Source organism: Dendrobium catenatum, unplaced genomic scaffold, assembly GCF_001605985.2.
Source record: "Dendrobium catenatum unplaced genomic scaffold, ASM160598v2 fragScaff_scaffold_993, whole genome shotgun sequence".
NCBI lineage: Eukaryota > Viridiplantae > Streptophyta > Magnoliopsida > Asparagales > Orchidaceae > Dendrobium > Dendrobium catenatum.
This window is the reverse complement of record NW_021319455.1, coordinates 1,158,928-1,185,417: the sequence shown is the minus strand read 5'-3', so window position 1 is coordinate 1,185,417 and position 26,490 is coordinate 1,158,928. Positions and strand designations below refer to the sequence as shown.

Here is a 26,490-nt window from a genome sequence, read left to right as displayed (position 1 = left end):
AGCGTGAGGCGTAAGCCTCATGTCAGTGAGGCGAGGCGAGCCTCAACCAAGTTGAGGCGCAAGCCTCATAAAAAAAAAAGTCTAGGCATTTTTTACTGGAATTGCGCTAAGGCGGGCCTCAAGACGAGCCTCATATTGCGCAATTTTAAACCATGCTCTAAGGTCATGAAAGCAACACTCAAGGTCTCCTCTAAGGTAGAGCAAGAGATCTTAAATAGAAGAGCTTCAGAATAGCTCTTGTTTTATACAAACCGACTTAATCGTCCAGGCCAATAGGGGTATCGGCCTGGCCTATCAGCGTAAATTTCGCTCAATCAGCCCGGTCGGTTTGGGACGATTAGAGTAATTTTGGTCACATCGTCCAGGACGATAGGAGCCGATTAGTTCAAATCCAAGCCAAATCGTCATGCATGGGCATCGCCCTGAATTGAAGTAGGCCGATGTCAATCGTCCACGCCATTGTCCCGGCCAATCCTACAATCGGCCCGGCCGATATGATCGTGCAATCAGCCTTAATTACTTTCCATAATTATCAAATTAATTTAAACATAATTGTGTTGTATCGTCCAGGCCGATAGGATATCGTCCTAGATGATGTCCTAAAATAAATAATACATAAATAGATCATGGCGGTTGATTCTTTCTGATATGAGCCTATCGTCCCGGCCGATACAATATCGTCCAGGCCAATCGGCTTAATGATGGCTGACTTAACCAGGATGCCCTAATCAGGGTTTCTGTTTTTGACGGATTGTCCGGGACGATATTCGGATCGTCCTGGACGATGTACTCAAAATAGAGAACTCTAAGTTTAGACAGAAAAAATTCACTCAGGTGTGTGTGTGCAAGGTTACTTAGCATCGGGCACCATAAAGATTACATTTGACTCAAGAAAGGGAAAAGTACATTACAGACTGACTCATACCTAATCTACCCAATCTTGAGCTAGTTCAACTTGCAGTCTCGATCATGTGGTCCTCAAGCGTTAGTAGGCAAGGCAGTCGAAGTAAAACATAAGTGTTTGCAATCATCAAAATTCTATTTCTGAAAAACATATAGCAACACAATTTAAATTTTTAAAAAACTTAGCTCATTCAAGAAAACCATGCAATTTTTTTATATTTAAAAAATCATGAATCCTAAGATTGATCTTAAGTAGTTTATATTTTAATGGGAAAAAATCATAATTGTCCTGAGAGCCAACCGCAACAAAAATCCAAGCCACCCCCAATCAAAACAAAAGAATAAATCTAGAAAAAAATGTATTTTCTATTACACATCCAGTAAACAATCATCACATGTATACATATGTAAATCAACCAATATAAAAGTATTAATGTCCATGTTATTACAACCAAGTTTGACAGCTGAGTTGTCTGTCATTACACAACTCAGTCAAATTTTATTACAAACTCTACTGATGGGATGGTCTTCAAGCTTTGGCTTCCAAGTAGACATTGGGCTTCACTTTAAACAAGTACATTCTCTTGATCCACCTCTCCTATGACTGAAAGCCACAAGTTCAAATATGCATCATAAATTTATCAAATACATGTTTGAAAAAGAACAGACTCAACCCTATAAAATAATGAATTAGGATCAATTTATATATATCATAAAAACACATCCAGAATTGCCTAGCACTTAAAATGCTAAGTCTCTGCTTTTATCCTATTGGTCATGCCTCTTTGGGGTTTAAGTGGAGCCTGCAAGCAAACAGTGTTGAATAATTACGACTTATTTTACCCCCACTTGGACACGTCCACCTGCAAAAAAAAAACATATATCTTTATCATATCCACTCAAGGGTAAGTGCTAACAACATTGACAACACAATATTCATCACACCATGACATTAATCACATGCGCATAAAAAGAAAAATTATAATCCTAGCATGCCAAGGGGATGTGCACATAAAAGTGTGAGGCTTATGTAGCATGTCACACCAACATTGACTAAACAATATTCATCACACCATGACATTAATCACATGCGCATAAAAAGAAAAATCATAATCGTAGTATGCCCAGGGGATGTGCACATAAAAGTGTGAACCTTGTGTGGCATGTCACACTATGAAAGATGTTTTACTTTATTGAGGATTAGAGGTATTAAAACTTAATCCAAGACTAATTCACTTTCTGTGGCTGACAGGAATTTCTTTTGCCCTCACCTAGGGACTTCTCATCTCTCTAAAGCTCTCAACACTCATGAGAACAAGAATGCAAAAATTTCTCATCAATCATCATCCTCTTACAATAACGAAGACCTCCATATATAGGCTCAAAATAAAAAAGACTAAAAGACTAAAATGCCCTCTAGGCTACAACCAAACAATCTCACATAGAGGTATAATGGTAAAAACTAAAACATCAGAACAAGAAACATAAAATCTATCATCTATAAAGACTCCTAATCGTATATGTCGATTTTCGATTCCTCCTATGATAGACACGCCAAAATCTCTTGATGATGTCCTCGTCATTCTTCCCAGGTGGGAGAAAGCTCTACCCTATCGAGCAAGCATCACGAGTGCCTTCATACAACCCTAGAATATCGAGATTCAATCTCTGTAGCTCATCAAAATCAATCCATGTGTATTACGTCTCCGATTTTCCATTCCATTGAACTAAATACCTTTGGCGCCCACCTTCTTTGGTGGAAATGATTTCATCATTAAGTATTGTTTCAATTTTCTCCGCATTAGGTAAAGAAGAGATATTTTGGAGTGGAGGTAGGCTAGGGTTTTCACCCGATAGGGTTACAAGGCCTAATATTTAGTGAATTTGCGGGTTTAAGCTCTGGTCCCTCAAAGGCTACTAGATCTTTGATGTTAAACATATGATTCATGTTAAAACCTTCAAGTATGTCTAACACATAAGCATTACTATTTATTTTTTATGTTATTTTAAAAGGTATCGTACTTCTAGTATGTAACTTTTTAACGGTCCCTTGTGAGAATCGTTCCGAACAAATCCATACCATTACAATATCTCAAACCTCAAATTTTTTAAATCTTTTCTTACGATCCGCATTAAGTTTATAATTAGCATTGTTTTGTTCAATATTTTTATTAATTTTCTTGTGCAATTCCTAAAGATGCGATTCAAATGCAGATGCAGACTCAGATATTCTTAACTTAGGACACATAAGAATCAAGTCTATAGGTTGTCTAGGTTGGTACCCGTACACAATTCCAGTGGGACTCAGACACGTGGTTCGATTAACAGAGTTGTTATAAGCGAATTCAGTTGTCGAAAGTTTGGAGTACCAATCTCAAACGAGTTCTCCTACCAAGGTTCTTAAGAGGTTGCCTAGACTCCTATTAACAACTTTTGTTTGGCCATCCGTTTAAGGATGAAAAGCGATAGAAGATTACAGTTTGGTACCCATCTTATGCCACAAAGTTTTCCAAAAATAACTAGTAAATTTGACATCTCGATCAGACATTATGGTTTTAGGCAATCCATCTAATCTAACAATCTCATTGAAATACAATTTCGCGATTTGAGAAGCATCAAAAGTTTTAGAACAAGGAAATGGGCCATTTTGGAAAAACGATCAACTACCACGCAAATAGAGTCATTTTTTCTAAAAGTCTTTAGTAGTCCAAGGATAAAATCCATGCTTACGTCCTACCAATGACAATTAGGGACTGGGAGAGGTGTGTAGAGGCCAGACCAGTATTCTGTTTACGCTGTTTAGCTAGCTGAAAAGTGTGACACCTTTTCACCAGTTACTAACTTCACGTTTAGGACTATACCAGTAAAAACAATGTTCTACGGAGGCAATAGTTTTCGTTCGGCCAAAATACCCAGCTAGTCCTCCAGCCTATAATTCCCAAATGAGGAATTTCCAAAGTAATGTGTTGAGGATGCAGAGCTTTTGCGATTTGAACAAATACCCATCTTCAAGAAAGAAATCATTAATTATTAGTTCACCCCTAGTTGTCAATAAAGAATATATATCCTTAAAGTCAGGACAGTCCTTATAATTCTCCTTAATACTCTCAAATCTAATTATTTATGTCCTCATTTCTCAAGTTATCATCATACGACAACTTAACGCCCCGCCGCTTTATTTTTATAACTTGTTTTGTGTCTGATCGTATATGTATATTCTTGCAAGAATTTGACCCAATGATCATGTCGGGCATTGAGTTTCTTGTAGGAGTTTATATAACGCAGGGCCTCATGATTAGAGAAAATGGCAAATTCTTGAGGGATCAAGTAGTGTCTCCAATACCTAAGGGACTAAATGAAAGCATAAAATTCTTTGTCATATGTGAAATATCAGTGTATAATATCATTTAATTTCTCACTGAAGTAGGCCATAGGAAGTCCTTCTTGGGAGACGACTCCACCAAAATCAAGGCCAGAAGCCACAAGTTACTTCAAAGACTTTAGAAAAATCAGGTAAACGCATGACAGGGGCTTCTACCATTCTCTTCTTGATCTCTTCAAAAGCTTTAGAGGCAGATATGGTCCAGTGAAATTCACCCTTTTTCAAACAATCAGTTATTGAGGCAACGATGGTGCTAAAATTTCTAATAAACATGTGATAGAATGTGGCCAATCCTTGAAAACTCCAAACATCCCTGATATTCTTAAGTTCAGGCCACTCATTAATTGCACGCACCTTTTCGGGATCTGCTGATATCCCTTGGGATGATATAATAAATCATAGCAAGCTAACACTATTCGTGAGGAACTTACATTTCTTAGGATTTGCATATAACTGTTATTTCCTCAATACCTCACAAACTTGTTTTAAGTGATCTAAATGTTGTCCCACTGAATTACTATAAATCAAAATGTCATAGAAATAAACTACCACAAATTTTCCTAAGAATGGGCGGAGGACTTGAGTTATAACCCTCATGAAAGTGCTAGGTGCATTGCTAACACCAAAAGGCATGACCATCCATTCATATAAATCATCCTTAGTCTTAAATGACGTCTTCCATTCATCACCAAGGCGAATCCTGATTTGGCAATATCCACTCTTGAAGTCAATTTTCGAAAAGAAGGCTCAGTCATCATGTCTAACATATCATCCAAGCGGGGAATGGGAAAATAGTATTTTACAGTGATTTTGTTGATTGCACGACTATCAACACACATTCCTCACGAGCCATCTTTCTTGGGAGTCAAAAGTGCAGAAACGTCACATGTGCTCAGACTTTCTTTAATGAATCCTTACTGGAGTAAATAATCAACTTTCTCTTTTAACTTAGCATGCTCTTATGGATTCATACGATAGTAAGGCAGGTTGGGTAAGGAAGCTTCAGGTACTAAGTCAATGGCATGTTGGATGACCCCCAAAGGGGGAAGTTGATTGGGTAGATCTTCAGGGAACACGTCGGCGAAAGTTTCCAAAAGAGGTTTGACCTCTTTCGGGATTGGTTCTTCTATTTCAATTATCACTTCCTGGGCTACTAAGGCGTACATGGGTGACCCATGACTAAGTTCAGCATCTAAATCTTTTGCAACCAGGAGGTTTAGGCCTTGGCTAGGTTTGATAGGAGTAGGCTTAACTCCCTCCTTAGAAGGCTTGGGTTGGGAAGGCAAAAGTTTAATCTTTTTACCATCATATTCAAATATGCAGGTATTAGATCTCCCATAAATATGAACATCGTTGTCAAATAATCATAGGCGACCAAGGATAATTTGACCTACATCCATTGTCACAACGTCACACCAAATTTTTTCCTTGTATCTCACAAACTCAATGAGAATAAGGCTCATGTCTTTTACTTCTGAAGAGGTCGAATTTATCAACACAACCTTATAGGGATTCGGGTGGGAAACCGTTTTCATATTAAGTTTGGTAATCATGGTGGAAGAAACAGCGTTAATACAACTTTCACTATCGATAATAACCTTGCAGTTCTTGTCACCAATCTTGGTGAAGGTGTAAAAGATGGAAGTTCTACGCCAGTCGTTACTCGGCTTAGGTTGATATAAGGCACACCTAACAACTCGAAGTTCAACATGATCCATTTTTTGCACAGTGAACCATGGCGGTATCTTCTTCACAAGAGAAATCGTCCTCATCATCAATATGATGAACTAATTCAATATCAGGCTCATCCTCGTCCTCGACTTCTACAATTATGGTGACTTTATAAGAGCTTGAGCACTACGAGACAATATGTCCATATCCATGACACTTAAAAAACTTGGTTCCTGGATTAGTTTTGAGCGCCTCACGCTCAGGAGTTTTACCCTTGTAGTCATGGCGGGGTTGGAATTGGCCAACAGAGGGCTGACCAGTCACATTCAAACATGCAGGTATTAGATCTCCCATAAATATGAACATCGTTGTCAAATAACCATGGGCGACCAAGGATAATTTGACCTACATCCATTGTCACAACGTCACGCCAAATTTTTTCCTTGTATCTCACAAACTCAATGGGGATAAGGCTCATGTCTTTTACTTCTAAAGAGGTCGAATTTATCAACGCAACCTTATAGGGATTCGGGTGGGAAACCGTTTTCATATTAAGTTTGGTAATAATGGTGGAAGAGATAGCGTTAATACAACTTTCACTATCGATAATAACCTTGCAGTTCTTGTCACCAATCTTGGTGAAGGTGTAAAAGATGGAAGTTCTATGCCAGTCGTTACTCGGCTTAGGTTGAGATAAGGCACAACTAACAACTTGAAGTTCAACATGATCCATTTTTTGCACAGTGAATCATGGCGGTATCTTCTTCACAAAAGAAATCATCCTCATCATCAATATGATGAACCAATTCAGTATCAGGCTCATCCTCATCCTCGACTTCTACAATTATGGTGACTTTATAAGAGCTTGAGCACTGCGAGGCTATGTGTCCAAATCCATGACACTTAAAACACTTGGTTCCTGGATTAATTTTGAGCGCCTCACGCTCAGGAGTTTTACCCTTGTAGTCAGGGCAGGGTTGGAATTGGCCAACAGAGGGCCGACCGGTCACATGGCCGGGAGGTTTATTTTGAGATTGACTAGGGGCAGTTTTGAAATGAGGGGGTCGGGTGTCTATGTTACGGGAATGGGATTGAATCCTACACTCTTCAAGACCAAGTACGAGACTGCAAGCAGTTTCAAGAGTATTAACTCCTCTTGTGAAAAGTTCATTATGAAGGTCCTCCCTAAGGCCATCTCTAAACATGGATAAGATTTGGGCTGGGGTGGTAGTCTCTTCGCCACTACAACGAATCATGTAATGATTGAAAGAAGAGATGTAGTATTTCACGAGTTTGTTACCCTGAGCCAGTCTATTCCACCTATCTAAGAGTCTGGGGTAATAGGACGGATGGAGGTATTTCTACTTGAGTTCTTGCTTCATAGCTCTCCAATTAGTGATGGGGTATTCACCTCGAGCATCACACATATTTTTTAGTTCATCCAGTATTGACTAGCTCTCCCTGTAAGTTTCATCTCAGCGAACCTAACCTTCCTAGCTTCTGAAATATTTTACCATTTAAAGTAGCTATCCATTCCTTTAAGCCAGTTCAGAAAGACTTTTGGGTCGAGAGTGCCAATTCGGATGTTTTTGAGTGGTTGAGCATCATTATCTCGCCAACTTGGATCATGACCCGCTAGTTCGCGATGGAGCCTAAGGTTGTTATGACAATATAGGTCTCAAGGAGGTACGTCATCAGCTCGTGACACATCAACATAAGGGGGAGGAGGCCTAGAGGGGGTATACATCGTGTGGTTTCCTAGTCTCTCAATGTTGTCTAAACGTTCTCCATCTTGGCGACGAAAATTAGCTAACTCACCTTAGGTATCTCTTAGTTGTTGGGTCACAGTACCTAATTGACCTACGATAAAGTCTAAGGTATGCTAAATTTGTTCGGGGTCCACTGACTCCAAAGTTTGATAACTAATGCAGACACAATGGTAATGTAATGACGTTGTATGGAAAGGGTAGATGCAACTAAGACGTCTACTAAATGCGTATGTGGAATCCTAGAATGCAACGATGACACAACCAAACTCTGATACCAAGATGATGTGAAACATAAAACAGTTGCAGGAATTGTGTGGAAATTATAAAAAGTTATTAAGCTTGCTAATTAAAATTTAATATTTCACAAGAATAGATTCTAGGATTTCTTAGTTAAAAATCTTATAATAGCACGCATCTACAATATAGAGTATGGAGAAATTAAAATAAGATCAAAAATATGAAATGTTTAATTTGCCAATCACAAGAATCCGCCAGTTAACAACTAGATTTATCGCCTTGAGTTTCCCTCACTCAAAACTCTTTGAGTATTTTCAACGGAAGAATAATTTATACAATTTTAATGATGCCATCACAAGATAGTAGGCACTTATAGTATTGCTCAATGAAGAGGAGTTTTACCCTTGTAGTCATGGCGGGGTTGGAATTGGCCAACAGAGGGCTGACCAGTCACATTCAAACATGCAGGTATTAGATCTCCCATAAATATGAACATCGTTGTCAAATAACCATGGGCGACCAAGGATAATTTGACCTACATCCATTGTCACAACGTCACGCCAAATTTTTTCCTTGTATCTCACAAACTCAATGAGAATAAGGCTCATGTCTTTTACTTCTAAAGAGGTCGAATTTATCAACGCAACCTTATAGGGATTCGGGTGGGAAACCGTTTTCATATTAAGTTTGGTAATAATGGTGGAAGAGATAGCGTTAATACAACTTTCACTATCGATAATAACCTTGCAGTTCTTGTCACCAATCTTGGTGAAGGTGTAAAAGATGGAAGTTCTATGCCAGTCGTTACTCGGCTTAGGTTGAGATAAGGCACAACTAACAACTTGAAGTTTAACATGATCCATTTTTTGCACGGTGAATCATGGAAGTATCTTCTTCACAAAAGAAATCGTCCTCGTCATCAATATGATGAACTAATTCAGTATCAGGCTCATCCTCGTCCTTGACTTCTACAATTATGGTGACTTTATAAGAGCTTGAGCACTGCGAGGCAATGTGTCCATATCCATGACACTTAAAACACTTAGTTCCTGGATTAGTTTTGGGTGCCTCACGCTCAGGAGTTTTACCCTTGTAGTCAGGGCGGGGTTGGAATTGGCCAACAGAGGGCCGACCAGTCAAAGGGCCGAGAGGTTTATTTTGAGATTGACTGGGGGCAGTTTTGAAAGGAGGGGGTCGGGTGTCTAGGTTACGGGAATGGGACTAAGTCCTAGACTCTTCAAGACCAAGTACGAGACTGCAAGCAGTTTCAAGAGTATTAACTCCTCTTGCGAAAAGTTCATTATGAATGTCCTCCCTAAGGCCAGCTCTAAACATAGATAAGATTTGGGCTGGGGTGGTGGTTTCTTCGCCACTACAACGAATCATGTAATGATTGAAAGAAGAGATGTAGTCTTTCACGAGTTTGTTACCCTGAGTCAGTCTATTCCACCTATATAAGAGTTTGGGGTAATAGAACGGAGGGTGGTATTTCTACTTGAGCTCTTGCTTCATAGCTCTCCAGTTAGTGATGGGGTATTCACCTCGAGCTTCACACATATTTTCTAGTTCATCTAGTATTGACTAGCTCTCCCTGTAACTTTCATCTCAGCGAACCTAACCTTCCAAGCTTCTGAAATATTTTACCATTTAAAGTAGTTATCCATTCCTTTAAGCCAGTCCAGAAAGACTTGTGGGTCGAGAGTGCCAATTCGAATGTTTTTGAGTGGTTGAGCATCATTATCTCGCCAACTTGGATCATGACCCGCTGGTTTGCGATGGGGCCTAAGGTTGTTATGACAGCATAGGTCTCAAGGAGGTACGTCATCAGCTCGTGCCTCATCAACATAAGGGGAAGGAGGCCTAGAGGGGGTATACATTGTGTGGTTCCCTAGTCTCTCAATGTTGTCTAAACGTTCTCCATCTTGGAGACGAAAATGAGCTAACTCACCTTAGGTATCTCTTAGTTGTTGGGTCACAGTACCTAATTGATCTACGATAAAGTCTACGGTACGCTAAATTTGTTCGGGGTCCATTGACTCCAAAGTTTGGTAACTAATGCAGACACAATGGTAATGTAATGACGTTGTATGGAAAGGGTGGATGCAACTAAGACGTCTACTAAATGGGTATGTGGAATCCTAGAATGCAACGACGACACAACCGAGCTTTGATATCAAGATGATATGAAACATAAAACAGTTGCAAGAATTGCGTGGAAATCATAAAAAGTTATTAAGCTTGCTAATTAAAATTTAATGTTTCACAAGAATAGATTCTAGGATTTCTCAGTTAAAAATCTTATAATAGCACGCATCTATATAGAGTATGGAGAAATTAAAATAAGATCGAAAATATGAAATGTTTAATTTGCCAATCACAAGAATCCGCCGGTTAACAATTAGATTGATCATCTTGAGTTTCCCTCACTCGAAACTCTTGAGTATTTTCAACAGAAGAATAATTTATACAATGTCAATGATGCCACCACAAGATAGTAGGCACTTATGGTATTGCTCAATGAAGAGTTATTCGGAGAGGAGGTAGCTAGTGGATGTTGGAGGATTTGCCACTGAACGGGAAGTTGATGCTCGTCGATGGCGGTTGTTAATGAAAAAAAGATTCAATCGATGTAGTCTTCGGCGAAATGGTCGATCTCAAAATTGATGTCGAAGAAAGGCGACGGATGAACATCCACTCATCCTTGAGGGTCAAATATGAAGCCATGATCATGCTCGGGGTCGGCTATCCATAGAGAGTGAAATTTCTTCCAATTCCGAGAGGGAACTAGGGTGGCCGGCGGCTTGTATGGAGAAAGAGGAGATGAGGAATTCAAGAGAGGCTATGAGAATTTGATAATTAAATCCCACGATTATTCCAGAGCAGGGTAATTAAATAATGGGCCAATTTGAAATTGGAGCCAAAGGGAATGGGTAGGTTGGCTGGCAGCAAGGTGTGGGAGGGAGATTGGCAGGCGGCAAACCGGGGGGGGGGAACTTGGTCGGCGGCAAGGTAGGGGAAGGGGCTCGGCCGACGGTATGGGGGGAAGGAGAGGGTGGTTTCGGCTAGGAGGAGGGAGGGAGGAAAGGAATGGGAAGGGGAAACCGAGAGCCCGGACACTTCCTGCAGCTGGCGGGAGTTGCTTTTGCCCTCACCTAGGGACTTCTCCTCTCTCTAAAGCTCTCAACACTCATGAGAACAAGAATGCAAAAAATTTCTCATTAATCATCATCCTCCTACAACAGCGAAGGCCTCCATATATAGGCCTCAAAATAAAACAGACACAAAGACTAAAATGCCTTCTGAGCTACAACACAAACTAATCCCACATAGGAGTACAATGGTAAAAACTAAAACATAAGCACAAGAAACACATAAAATCCATCATAAATAGAGACTCCTAATCATAACCGTTGATCTTCGATTTCTCCTATGATAGACGCACCAGAATCTCCTGTTGATGTCCTCATCAATATTTGAGATTTACTTTTCGTGTTAAGCCACACAATTTAAATTGTTTAGAAAATAAATAGTTTGTGGGAGAAGATTATAGGAAACCAGTGTAGATTTGATTGTTCGAGAAATAGCTGAGAATGACTTTATTTGATTGTTGAAATAGAGAAGCAAGCTAAGAAAACAAATTTATTTTCAATAAAAGTAAATTGGTTCTCAAGAAAAGAAACCCATGTTCTAGTAGTTTAGGTAGCAAGACATCATGCAGATTCCAATGTGAATGCTAAGGTGAAAGCTACATTTGGAACTCATTTGTGGATAAAAACATTTATAATCAGTAATATAGCTGAAGTAAGGATGCTAAATAAGAAAGTATATAGGGACCTAGGTGTAATTTGTGGAATTGAGCCAATTGTAAGTAGACAAAAAAAAAACTATTAAAATGATCATCCCACCTAAGGTTGTAAAGCCTGGCTCAATCCTGGCACGACTAGACAGAGTTCTGACTACTTCTCCCCTATTCATATAAAGTTGTAAACATCGTTCTATCAGATTCTGAACCTGCATAAATAACAGGAGTAATGGGTTAGATAGAATATTGAATGCCATTTTTAAAGGAAAAATAACTGACTTTTTAGTCTAAAAATTTTAATTAACACAAGAAAGCACTCTTACAAATTCAATAAAATTTTATTAGCACCACAAAGCATTCTTACAAATTCAATATCTTCACGAGAGACTTTCTTGTTATCACTGTTTGCAGTAGCATTAGATTCTGCTACAGGAGCATCACCACCTCCATTATTCTGCTGGTTACCTTGAGATTCTTGTGAAGGTGGTTGACCTTCTGCAGCACATGGAGAATCCTGCGTAATATTTAAATAAACAAACCCACAGACCACAACCATCAGGGGCCCAGCCATATAATGTGCTGACAGGACAAAAAGTGACCAAAGGGAGATGATGAAATATAATGCACACTCTTTTGTACTTTAACTTGACAACATTTGTCATCCACAACTTACCGTATCCTTCATTCTCTGACACTGATATTGCAAGCAAGGAAGCGAAAGTGAAGATCATGGTAGATTTTGATAACTTGACTGACACAAAGAGAAGAATCCAACATTGAAGTAATGAGAAGGAGATTGAGAATATCAGATGAATAAATACTTCAAGTGGAGAGAGAGAGAGAGAGAGAGAGAGAGAGAGCAACCTCACATCCAGGAGTAAGATGAAGGAACCAATCCCCAAAGAGTTTGAAAGAACACTCTTTTATTGTTTCTATAATCGGCCATGAAGGCTTACTATGTTTACAAGGTTTAATCATCATGGGCAATCTAACCCTAGAAACATTCAGAAAAACAAGATGGATGCCATAGTGACAAATGGCTATTTTACATCTGAAAAACAATGATGATGCATTAATATGACAAACTAATAATACTAACTAAATGAAGAAATGAAGTAGACGATTATCACAACATCAAATGCCTTGAATTAAAAGAACCATATTTCGGAGAGTTGAAATGCTGCAGAATGAAGAACATTAGGTCATTGATTATATTGTTGAGTTAGTGAAATACATCCTCAAAAAGAGAGAAATAGATATTCCATAATGAAGTGACAAATGGAAAATACATCCCACGGAAGAACAGATAAAGGGCTAGACTAACAAGACAATAATATTATTGACTGCGACGCTCATCAATCCTCGTGACCACTTTCATCATCGAAGGAAAGCTATCGCTAAAAACATCGAAGTCTTCATTGAAGCTGCCAATCTGATCTAATTTGACTAAAGCACTGGTTGATTGAAGCTAACAATTTTTAGGGTAATTTGGATTGAGATCAATCAAATTGGATTGGGTTGTGGTACATAAATCAATTGGGTTGGGATTTCAATAAATAACTTTTTCAATATAAAAGAGGTAGCTCCAGTGAAAGATAAGATTAGAAAGAGTCGTCTTAGATGGTTTGGTCACATAAAACGGCAACCTTCCGATGACCCGGTTAGGAAAGTAGATGTATTAGATTTAACTTATGTTAAGAAAGGTAGAGGTAGACCTAAAAAGACTTGGTTAAAAAATATTAGAAATGACCCCTTTTTTTAGATTTAGATGAGAATTTGACTCTTAACATGACACAATGGAGAAAAAGGATTCATGTAGCCGACCCACATAGTGTGATAAAGGCTTGTTGTTGTTGTTGTATAAAAGAGGTTGTCTCAATTTTGAGATGTACAAGAAAATAATGTGAAGAAGATTGGGCATAATGCTATTCGCAAATAGAGAAGGGCTCGCTAAAGCTTATTTGAAATTTGAATGGATAATTGGTTATGGTTGGGGTTGAATTTAGGATTAGGCTTGTTTGTGGTTCGAATTTTGAATGAGTTTTGTTGATGATATCAGAAGTGCATGGGGATGCTGATGAGGTAGCTAGAAACATTGAATGCGAAGAGGTGGTAAGGTAATGATTTTGGTGATTTGGTTGAAGACTTTTAAAGATGAGGTGGAGAAGATTTTGTTAGGAAGTTAGAAAGAGGGTTTGGGGAAGAGGAAGGGTTAATGAGTATAGTGAGAATTGGATAAAGAGATTTGTAAAGACCGGTTCAGCTGAACCAGCCCCTCCCCCGTTTAACAGAAGCTCGCGGGAGGGAGATCGCGGTCCAGGCGGACCGCGAGCGATGCCGCTCGTGTGCATAACGCCTCCTGAACAGCTCGGATTGCATCGTCGATTGGATTTTAGTGTATAAGGATGAAAGGTAACAACTCCTCTCACGGGATATTGATAGTTCGCTCTTTCCGGTAGAAGAAATCGCGAGAGGGAAAGTTCATGTTGAAGAGGAACGGCTGAGAGGAAGAAAGAGAAGAATGTTTGTTTTTATTTCTCTATTTCTGTATAAATCCTTCCCTATTTCTTCATCTAAATAATGAGGGTGTTTCATTAAGGACAAAGGAAGAGATTTGAAGAATTTGGGAAAGGAGTGAGAAGGATTTTGAGTTGGAATAATCCCTTTTTAAGGAAAAGGAAGAAATCAAAATTTTGAGGGAGTCCGACTCATCAAATAAGAAAGGTCCTTTGAGATAAAAGATACGAGTTAAGAATTTTATTTCTTGCCTATTTTGGAGAAATTCTTAATGTTAATATTGATGGATTAGAAAGAAATTGACTAACTTTGTGTGCAAGGTGAAGAATTGACACAAATAAGAGAATTTTTCAGGAGATTTGATTGTAGCAAGAAAGATTGTCGCAAGAGTTGAATATTGGAAAGTATTGAAGCCAAAACATTCAAGTGGGTAATTATAATTATGAAATTTAATATTTTGTATTATTCTTTCAAATATGATATAGTGTTTTGTATCATAAAATTGCTTTAAAGGTTTTATTTTTAGATACTATCATGTGTGAAATGTTGAAAGCTTAAATGCATAAATAAATGTGAATATTATTACAATAGAAAACAAAAGGATGAAATAATAAGAATGAAATAACATGAATGAAATTAAGTATATGAGTGAAAAAGGATGTTATATGATATATGTATGTATTAAGGAAATATGCAAACGAAGAAATGACATATGAAAATGAATAAAAATGTTCAAAATAAATGGAAAAGAAAGAAAAATAATAAGCATGCAAACTACAGGAGTTCACCTCTTTATAGTACTGGCTGTGGATGTCGTACTCATGCACGTTAAAAAGGAAAAGGTTATGAAAATGAAAATGGTTATACTTTTGAGTACATTTAGACTGTGCTCCTGTACGAATTAAATGAGAAAAGAAAATATTAAAGTTTTAAAATGTTTTAAAGGAAAATGATCGGATATGTATAAATGACTGAAATGAATGAAATAAAGTTAAGAAATGATAAGATGCATATTAAATATTATAGGTGTATTGTAAATAAAGAATATTCATATTGATTGTTTTAACAGTTACCCACTGAGTTTACACTGTAAACTCAAACCACTAAATTAATGTTCAGGTAAACGCCCCCAAAGAAGAAGAAATCGCTGAAAGGGAAGAATTTGTTTATAAAAGACGATACAACACTGAAGATAGGTAATTTATGATCTTTTTAAATGTTAAGTATTTGAAATTTTTTTGTTGGTGGCTCTTCAGATAAAAGGAGAAATAAAAATGATGTCTTAATTGTGGTATTATTTATGAACTGAAATAATTAGATTCTACCGTCCAACTTTTAATTCCCGCCTCGTTAAATCGAGCATTTGGGCCGGGTCGTGAAAAGATCACTACATTGATGTTCAAGGGAAATTAAGAGGGTGAAAAACTGCTAGGCTAAGGAACATGGGTTTGTTAATCTATTTTATCCTAGGTGGTTTGATTTAACATGATTTTGGGTATTTAATAAAGCATAAGGTTCATGTTGCATATGTGAATATGCCAATCTATTAAAGCACATGAGTCTTCGAATTTAGTCCCACATCGGATAGCCCAACTTTGGTTCACTCCCTAACACAATCAAAATAAGGAGAGGAAGTTGGAGTGAAGAAGGTGATGACGTGATCATAATAAACCTTAATACATATTACTCATTAAGAATTCTTAGAATTCGAAGGCTTTTAAGAGCAGGCTTGACTTCTAATATATCTGAAGTCCTGAAAATGAAGAATTTGGTGTAGAAATAGAACTAAAAAAGTTAAGAAAAAGAAATTGAAAAGATTAGAAGAATAAATACCTCAAGAGTAAGTAAGAAGAAACCGATCCCCTAAGAGAATGCCAAAAGAATGCCATATCTTTATTCCATCATCAACAACTCTCAATAATATTCTAAAGGGTTACAATTTATAATAGTAGCCTTAATTTTTATGAACACTAATCCTAAAAGCATTGAGATAATGGTTGTTCACAGTAACAAATATCTATTGTAACCCTAATAAATAATGAAATGATAAATAAAGATGATAATATAAACATGAAATATTAAACAGTACTAACTAGATAGACAAACATAATGATTCCTGGCTAAGAACTGAAGAAGAAAACGAGCATTGCATCATATTAAGCAGACTACAAACGATAGTTGTATTAGAGGTACAGAGGAACAATGCTTATCAAAGTGAATGTATAATTAATTCCATAGGAAGATAAAATGAATATGAAAGGAATAAGAAAGAAAAAAATTAGACCAAAGATAAAATGGTTGGCAACTGAGCAAAAAGATTTATGCAAATAAGATCTAAAAGCACTCCTAATTAACTGGAAAACAAAGGATTCATGAAGCCACATTGTTAAAATGTGACTTAATATTAAGGTTTCGTTTGGGACGGCTTTCTTTCTACTTCTTAAAGCAGCTTTCTAGTACAATTTATTTTTTTTTGCACTAAAACACTGCTTGAAGAAGCTGAAAGAAAGTTATCCCAAATGAAGCCTAAGTATGTAACATTCTTAGAATATTCCTATTTAATCAAACAAAGGATCAAATAGACTAAATCGATACCAACACATCAGCCCAAGTGAATAAGGAATAAATGTTAGGATATATGCCTCTCTTTCTCAAATGAATTTGTGTGGTTAAATATTTGCATATCAATATTTATACTGCGAAAGAGATTTCAGAAATCATATATTGGGGGTTTCCAGAACATAACCACTCGTATTAGGATTTTGTGTGCATTTGGAGAAACAAATCTCTTTGTTTGGTTCTGTTCAAATAGTGGTTATAGGATTACAACATTAGCGAGAAGAATCATTAGGATTTTGGCTAGCTTCATTTTGCGCATTCGATATCTTAATGAGACAATCATCTTATATTTGAGAGTTATTTTGGGATTTTCCTTTTGTATGTGGGTGTACCTGAGAACTAGAAAAGGCATAGTGAGTGCTCTTGATTTGTCACAATGATTGTGGCTTCTCTAATAATGGATTGAACCTTCTCTCCTCTCCTATGGATGCAAACTTAGTTGAAGCCAAACTATCCAAATCTTGGTACCTTATCTGATGTGCTTTCTGTTTCTCACTTTTATTTGTTTGTGGCACAACATTCTTGATCCAAGTTGCTACTTCAACTTTAAGTCATTTAATACCCTCCTTACAATTAATTGACAACAAAATGAATTTATGAGATTAATGATCAAGAAGTTCGAGATTGAAAATTGAGAATTACTTCCATAAAAAAGTATATGATTCTCCACAATCAAATCACTTAAATCTAATATCTGCAACATCAGCTTGTAGTAATTAATTGGTGAACAAGTATGAATTTTTTTTACCGTTTTTGTGTATTGATCATTTATATTTTCTATTCTTTTTTTTAACTTTTTATTTTCAAAGGTGTTTGCCTATTTCCTAGCACCCAAGACTTATCTTCTAAGATTAGAATTTCAGATTTGTTTGGTGAAGCTAACCTCTTAATTGGATTTCTCTTAGGTGATGGAGGTTGTAATATTACAACTTTGGCAAACATCATCAACAAGGGGGTTCTAATTGGCTTTGTATTGGGTGTTTAGCATCTTGGTGAGAGATAATTATCTTCTATTTGAGAGTTTTTAACTTCATTGTGCAAACGTATACTTGAGAATTGAAAGGGTTGGTAAGTGATCTTGATTTATATACCACAATTGTGGCTTTTTGAAAGTGGATTAAATCATCTCTCCTCTTCGAAAAATGTAAGCATGGTTGAAATCAAATTATGTAAATCTTGTTATCTTCGGTTACGTGCTTTCTCTCATTTTATATGTTAATTAGTGACACATTGTTCTCAATCCTAACCCACACTTCCGTTCAAGACAGTCAACGCCCTCATCACCACGAACAATTATTAGGTCATCCGACCAGACGTAGAGGAACGTCCGGTCGGCAATAAAACCCCACCAAAAAACTCGGTATTTGCTCGGTATTGCTAGGTATTATTTGGTAATAACGAGGAATACCGCCCTGTGAAGACCAATACCGAGTTATACCAAGCTATACCGAGCAATACCGAGTTATACAAAAAATAACGAGTTTTTTCTAGGAAAAACTCGGTATTTTTTTGTATAACTCGGTATTGCTCGGTATAGCTCGGTATAACTCGGTATTGGGTCTTCACATGATGGTATTCCTCGCTATTGTTTGGTATTAATCGGTATTTCTCGTTTTTTGGCGCGATTTTAACTCCAACCGGACGTAGCTCTACGTCCGGTCGGAGGACCTAATAATTGTTCCATTACCACACACAATCTATAGTAAGAGCAAGATATTAATGATGATAATATTGTTGTTGTTACTTTTGTTGATGATGGTAACGTCTGAAGCTCGTAATAAGTTTGGGTATGGCCTCACTTTTCCCCCACTCAAAAACAACTAAACGCAAGAGATTTGAAGGATATAGTTGTTGGAAACAACAAAGAAAATGACAACTAAAAGAAAAAACATATAACAATTAATGATGGAATCTCTATTAAACATGCTTACATGGTTCTGTCAAGCAAGAATGATAGGTAATTATAATTGCTTTTTGGGAGTTTTACATACATACCACTTAATACTATTCTATTTACATATTTAACACCTAAAACTTTAATATTACATAAATATCACCCATAGTTCATTTTCATACAAAGTATGAGTGGTAGATATATGAGTGGTAGGAAAGAAATATAAATGGTATATTTGATATTAAAATAATATAGGGTGGTATGGATGTAATATTAAAGTTTTAGGTGTTAGATATGTAAATAGGATGTTATAAAGTGGTATGTATGTAAATTTTCCTTGCTTTTTTCTAAGGGTTTCTTTTATAACAAATAGTAGCCCATTAAATAGCTTTCAAAAGGATAGTAAATATATACAAACAATAAGTTAAAGTGGCCCTATGCTATTATTACCTGTGCAGATTTCATTTCCATTCAGTACACATGAGCAGTTTTTTGTTTCCAATGTTGTTATATGACTGTGAAACTTAAGATACTTCACATCAGGATTCTACCAACTCAGAACGAACTGTGCTTCCGAAAAGTATTATCACCTGAAAAGAGGCACAAAAAAAATGCGAAATAGTAATAAACTATGTAATTAACTGTTCTAAATTCAATTATGTTGCCATCAAAACAAGACCTAGAATTGGTAGACTACCCAGGATGTTGTCCAGTATGTTTTACTGCAAAGCACCTCTTAGATTCAAATTGAAGTCCTATCCTTGGTCAATTTCTTTCAGCTGCTAAGCATTTCAAGCTAAGCTCCTACAACAAATGACAAATGGAATAATAAAAATCTATATCTGATCAAGCAAAATATTTTAGTGGAGCATATATCTAAAGCCGCTTATAAGCATAGTAAAATTCAACTCGGTTTGAATAAATTAATTTGAGCCTAAATTGACCTGACAAAACATACTAAGAGGTTCAAGTAAATCTATGCAAGTCTAAGGCTTCGTTTGGGACGGCTTTTTTACAGCTTCATAAAGCAGTTTTCTAGTACAAAAATTACAATTTTTATACTAGAAAGATGATTTAAGAAGAAGAAAGAAAGTCATCTCAAACGAAGCCTAAATCAATCAAATTGGTCAGACCAACATAGGGTCAGCAGACGTTGATTTTCTTTTTCATTGTATGGGCATGCACACGTGAAAGGAGGAAAGAGGGGAGAACAAGAAAGCTAGTAGACCGAGACTCCAGACTCTAGCCATCAACGAGGAACATGAAGGTAATCTCAATTGTCATCAACATGCTATTGTTTGGTTGCTGAAGATCCAGGAAGTCTAAATCTTCTTTGAACTGCTCAGTTGTCCTGCTCCAACCTGCCACAATCAGTTTGTCTAAAAACATTTATCTCGAGCTAAAAAAAATCCTTGACATTCTTCGCAAATAAGGGTGTTTGTTTTCATTAGATATAAATGAGATATTCCCATCAATCAACCACACAACTCTGAATAGATTATAATGTCGTTGTAAACAAACCCATGTTTTTTTTTATCATTAATCAAAGTAGTGGCTCGAAAGCTTAACCAGACACCTAGCCTAAACCCAAACAAGCTGACCCGATGCCAAGTCTATCCAATCAAATTTTAAATAAATTCCAATGGCAAGGTAAATCATTGTTCTCTTCTCAATCAGTCAAATCACCTGCACCTTTATATGCAACTTCATTGTCCATTCTTTAGTAATATTCCCACAAGTTTCAAGTTGTTGATTTCCCTTTCATCTAAAATCTGTCCCTGCAATGCTACATGCAACTTCATCCCCTACTACGCAATCAATACCATCATCTTCATCTTTCATGCAGCTTCATTGCCACTCCTTATAGTTGGCCATGTTGCCTGCACATCTTTGTAGAGCTTCATTACCCCCTCTTAAGTTGGTTTCAATGCATGCAGGAATCCAAGAAACTTTATAACCCGCTTCTCAACCAATTTGTCACCCACTCCTTAAACATTTAAATTGATAACACCAATATAATTGTTATTTTCTTATGAAATTGTGTCAAAATTATGAAGTGAAGAAGAGGAATAAAACAGGAGAAGAGATATACATGATTACACCCTTTCTCCTTCCTTTACAGTAAGATAAGATTTAAACACACAATTTAATTATTTTTAATTATCATTAAATGTAATTGTTATTTTCTAAAATAAATTTTGAGAATTATTAGGAAGAATAGATCAAGGGAAGAAATATTTTGTAGTTCTACAAAAGCGATAGGAATACTTGAGTTTGCAAGTAATCCTATCGAAACTACTTGAGTTCGCAAGCAACCCTAACAATAAATTGGTAAAAACAACGAGATGAACACACGAATAATAAAGAAAGCAACCCAAAAACAGTAGATTTTATTAGCAAAATAACATAAGCAAAGATACAATTGATCCTGTATTTGAGAGGAAGATCGTTCTCTCCCAATCTCTAGACACTAAGTCTAGAGCCCAAGACACCCAAGAGACTCCAAGAGAAAACAATATTCAAGCATGCCCTATCCCTTCCCTCCCATGCCTATTTATAGCCTTAGCTGCCCCCCCCCCCCCCCAAACCAAAAATAAATTAAATCAAATAATTAATCCCCTTACCAAAAATAGATTAAAATATTAAATCAAATAGATTAATCCCCTTGCCAAAAATAGATAAATTCAAATAGTGGACCCCACTATTAATGGGTGGCAATCAAATAGGGCGTGGGCCCCTATTGCTTGGGCGGCAACATGGGAAGCAGTTTTACCCACCTCCTGTAGATTAAGGCCGACTCATTGGAGCCGACTGTGTCGGTTCAGGAACCGACCTAACAATACCGCCTTCCCAAAAAACCACATTGTCCTCAAGGTGGAAAGAGGGAAACTAATGTTTTATCCTCTCATAAGGCTCCCATGTCGCCTCATAATCTAGAAGATCCTTCCACTTGATCAATATCTCTTATACTCCTACCCCTCCTTTGTGTACCCCTTATAACTCGAAGGATTCTAGTAGCACCTCCAAGTCCTCTGTTAAAGTTGCTGATATCTCAAAACTTGTGAAAATATGCTCGTGTTCCTGTGGAGGTGGCCATCCTCGAGGTGGCTGAAAAATCTTACCAAATTGTTGAATCAAGGGCTGCACTGAAAGAGAAACATCCCCTCCCTCCTCCAATCTGATCGCCTCCCACCTGTGTAGTCCCACCAGATAATCTTCCCCCACCTCTTGTATGCTCCTAACCATGGTCTTAAGTGATACAATAGTTTCATCTCCCCTTATAACCAGCTTTCTCCCATCCACCATTAATTCCATCGTGAGTGCTCCCCAATTATCCTTAGTTTCTCCCAAGGTTTGCAACCACTTCATCCTCAAAATGATATCAGTACTTCTTAACTCTAATGAGAGAAAATATTTCCTTACCTGAATCTCCTAGATGGTCAACACCGCTCCTCTACAAATCCCCTGGCCTTTCTCTACCTTCCTTGTACCAATCATCACCCCATAATAACCAGCATCCACTAATTTCACTCCCAGTTGGTTGACGACTTGAATGAAAATGAAATTATGGGTAGCCCCACGGTCAATCAATAATACCACCTCCATGCTTGTTATTTCCCCATTTACCTTCATCATATGATTCGAAGTGAATCCTACTACTAAATTCAAGGAGACCTCCGTCACATCCAGATGCAATTTGTCATCCATCTCTCTCTCACCTCCCTCCTCAGTTTCCTCATCATCACAGATGGTCAGAATCTGAAGAGTTCAATCCCTACACATATGCCCTAGAGTATACTTTTCCTCACATCGAAAACATAACCCATTTGACCTCTTCTCCTGCATCTCCTTCTCTGGCAACCTCTTGAAATTTTCCCCACTCCCTCCTACTGGCTTCTCCCTGGTGGTCTCATGAAATCCTCTTTATGCTGAACCCTTGGGTGCTAGGTGGCTAGTCATCATCTGGTACGTGCCTCCCGAACTGCTGGTCCTGACTCCCCTCTCAAGATTCTTCTGATTTTCTACCAGTTGGGCTAACTTCATGGCCTCTCCCAAGTCGCGATGCATCATGACTTTAACTGCCGCACTGATCTATGCTTTGAGCCCCTTCATGAAGTTTCCCTCTAATGTAGTTTCTAATCATCGCTCTACCCAACTGGTCAGGTGCTCGAACTTCTCATGATTATCCGCCAATGATCTGTCCTGCACTAGTGCGAAAAACTATTCATAGAAGTCTCCTCTCCTATCAGTTTGGAAACGTTCCAATAAACAGTCCTTGAAGGCTCTTTAGTTCCGTATATGTCTTCTTTGGTCTCTCCATTGGAACCATGATAATGCCTTTCCCTCCAAAGATAGGTCTGCTGCTATCAGTTTCTCTTCATTTGTCAACCCATTCACGCGAAGTACTTTTCTACTTTGTATATTCATCTGTAGGCATCCTCCCCTTCGAAGATTGGTATCTTCAGCTTCCTTACCTTTTGATCTCCCCCTGTTTAACCTTATTCCTCCATAGTTTCCCCTTTCTCAAGTGCTTGGCCTCTCCTAAGTCTCCTGATCTTCTCTCCTACGTTCATACATGAAACCCTCTTCGTTTCCCCCCCTCTTTTCTTCAAAATCAATACCCCTTTTCCCATATTCCTCTTCTTTTTCTTTCCCAACCAACACTCCTTGAATCTTGCCCCCCATAACCATGCCTTCCTCCATACCTCCTACCTCGTTCCTCCATGATTTCCACTTCAGCGTCACTCCTACGATACTCCGAATGTGTTGTTTTTCCCGTCGGCTCTTTGGCCTCTGATGCCGCCGTTTGGATTTGACTCTCCAATAACATTTTCATCATTACATGAAGATCGAAAACCTTGTCTTCCACAGATGATATTCAATCTTCCATCGTAGCTTTAATTTGGCTCATCTCTCCTTCAAATCTTTCTTCCAACACGTCTACCTTCTTGGCCGCCATGAAAAAATCTAATTTTTACTTCAGAAATCAACAAGGATCCTTTCCTCCGAATGAAATTTTGCCGCTGAAATTTCAGAAAATCAGCCCCCCAATGGTCTCAAGACTTGCTTTGATACCAATTTGTTATGAAATACTTGAGTTTGCAAGTAATCCTATTGGAAAACTTGAGTTTGCAAGCAACCCTAACAATAAATTGGTAAAAACAGCGAGAAGAACAGAATAATAATAAAGAAAGCAACTCAAAAATAGTAAATTTTAAAGAAGTCCAATGGAAAATTGTTCGACATTTCTCGGCCTAGGTAAGCTAACTCAAAAACACTTCATTTTAATCCTCTCTTCTCTCCTCGAACCAATGAAAACTTGAGTACGAGTCTCTATCAAACTCGAACTACAACTATTGTCCATTAATATCTTTCTAGTGAACTCATTGAAATCCTTCATACTAGTCAAAGAAGTCCAATGGAAAATTGTTCAAATCATGGAAATCTAACACTCACTACCACTACTTCCATGCTTGGTTCCATGAACGATGTGGAAGGCGACTCCTCTCAACCCAACTTAACGTCACTCATCACACAGTTATAGGACTTTTCTCGCAAGATGGATGCCCTCATGAACAGAAAACCAAGACAAGATGCACTAGTAAGTGCTCGTATAATGGCAATCTAGGCTACATCAACTCCAGTGACTAAGGGAAACATCCCATGATAACCTCCCTCAAAAAACATGCAAATATAAAACTTGTAATCCATTGTTGATGGAAATTATATGGGAAATCCCACCTGTAAAGTTGAAGATACCTCTATTGGATCACCACCTGGGACTAACGAACCCCTATAGAACACCTCAACCCCCATATAACACCTCAAGTATGTTGACCACGTCATCGTGCTAGCTCTCATCTCCAACACCTGTGTTCCACATCTTCTCTACAAAACTCAAGGATGTTGTGTGTAGATGAATTGTAAAGCTTTCACCCAACAATAGAACATCCTTTGACAAGTTGTATCGGCATTTTGTATTCATATTTATTGCTTCCATGTGACCTCTTAATTCCACCCAAACCCAATTGCGCTTCAGGTAGTGAATATACAACCTAATATCTATAGTAAAATTTTCACGCCTAGTGACAAATAAAGCTTCTTCAATAAAATATTTGGACGGATAACCTAACATCAATAGTTAAATATTCAAAAAGCAATATAAAATTGGAATTTTCCTCAAGTAGAGTATCAACAATTGACATTCTTGAAACAAAAAATGAGTGCTAAAGAACTATTTGGTATTGATCATATGTGCTTGAGCTGATCCAGATGTGCTAGAGGATAAACACCTACCAATCTTCAACCTCAAACCAAGTAAAGGACACTAATAGTGCACAAGGACTGCAACACCTCCTATACGTGGACGGGAACTATCAACCCATTCTCCGAAATATTTTAAGACCCTAACAGCTAAACAAATAAGATCACGAGATAACTAAGAACTTTGAGCTTGCCAAAAACTCCAGAAATAGATTAGGGAAGAAGAGAATGGCAATTCAAAGGTGCCCATAACTGTATAAATTCATTATGAAAGAAGAAAGAAAGAATTCATAGCTCAATTCATTCATTTTGCATTATCTAATACTCTCTAAGGAGGGGTATTTTTAGAATTACAATACTAACGGCTCATTAAACACCTAACAAATATCTAATAAACACTAATAAGCTATAAACTACTAAGACCTGCAATAACCCACAAACTCACTCCTAAACCGCCCATTGCACTTATTACCCTAACAAACTATCCTAACAAGTACTTGATAGTTAGCAACTTCAGACAGTTGTGAAAAAAATAGACAAATAGAAAAGCAACTCAGACAATTTCTAGTGATGAAAACAGTCTGCAAACAATCAATAGAAAACTTCCATTAAAATAAAAAGTTCAAAAAAAAAAAAAAAACTCACAAATTACCTCCAAACCATCACTCTTAAGAACACAAAACGTCTCAGGCGAACCACAAACAGTGCCACAAAAAGTAATGGCATTTGAATATTCTTCCTTCTAAAAGCCCTCACTCCAGTACTTCTACAAATAGTAAAACCCACTATTTCACGCTTTTAAGTTCGAACCTTTCAGAAAGAGAATAGAGAAAAAACTCAATATTCCAGATTCGGCCAATCCAGAAATGGTAAAAAAGAGCTACTCCAACAAAACCAAAAGCCAAATAACTCATATTCCATGACCAATCCCTGCTACATTTCACTAGATCTAACAAAATTTATCTTTAATGAACAAAAGTTGCGGATTTGTGCTTCTCACAAACAATAACTAGAAGAACAAGAAGAACAAGAAGAAGTGAAGTAGGCATCCGTCAGTCTTCGAAGCTTACCACCGACAAAGGAGATATTTTTTTTGGGTTTCTCTCCGAAGAGTTTTCTTCTCCGTCGCCCCCAAATTCTGCGGAAAGAGACGCGAGCGTGTAAGAGAGATCAAATCGTAACCCAAGGCCCTTGCTAGATACTGCCGCATTTATATACCAGTTTCTTTCGAAGTACTTGTTTTAATGATAGGCAGAGTTCAAGAAAATAGTCAATTTTTTTTATTTTGGAGTCCTTAACGTCTCATTTGCTCATTTATAATTAGTAAAAATATATTTAAATATGTATTGTTTATTTATTTACTTTTTTATTCGAAAAATTAAATTTGATCTGCTTAAGTTGAAAATAAATAAATTATTTTGTTTTTTCATGT

General features: G+C 37.4%; 1 protein-coding gene across 6 annotated transcripts in view; it reads right to left on the bottom strand.

Moving 5' to 3' along the window:
* The window catches only part of LOC110100024, a 77,351-nt gene extending 51,076 nt beyond the window's left edge, over positions 1-26,275 (bottom strand). Inside the window, exons 1-5 of one of the 6 annotated variants that reach the window (XM_028697752.1) lie at positions 26,129-26,275; positions 19,474-19,598; positions 19,245-19,384; positions 12,129-12,278; positions 11,868-11,973 (exon numbers count right to left, since the gene is read on the bottom strand). In XM_028697752.1, the coding sequence (XP_028553585.1) occupies positions 11,868-11,973; positions 12,129-12,278; positions 19,245-19,265 (277 nt within the window). In that variant the 5' untranslated portion in view covers positions 19,266-19,384; positions 19,474-19,598; positions 26,129-26,275. Of the gene's footprint in view, positions 1-11,867; positions 11,974-12,128; positions 12,279-19,244; positions 19,385-19,473; positions 19,599-25,710; positions 26,092-26,128 lie in introns of those variants that run through there. The other 5 variants (XM_028697750.1, XM_028697754.1, XM_028697753.1 and 2 more) reach the window with 5 other exon arrangements.
* Between the last annotated feature and the right edge of the window lie 215 nt (positions 26,276-26,490).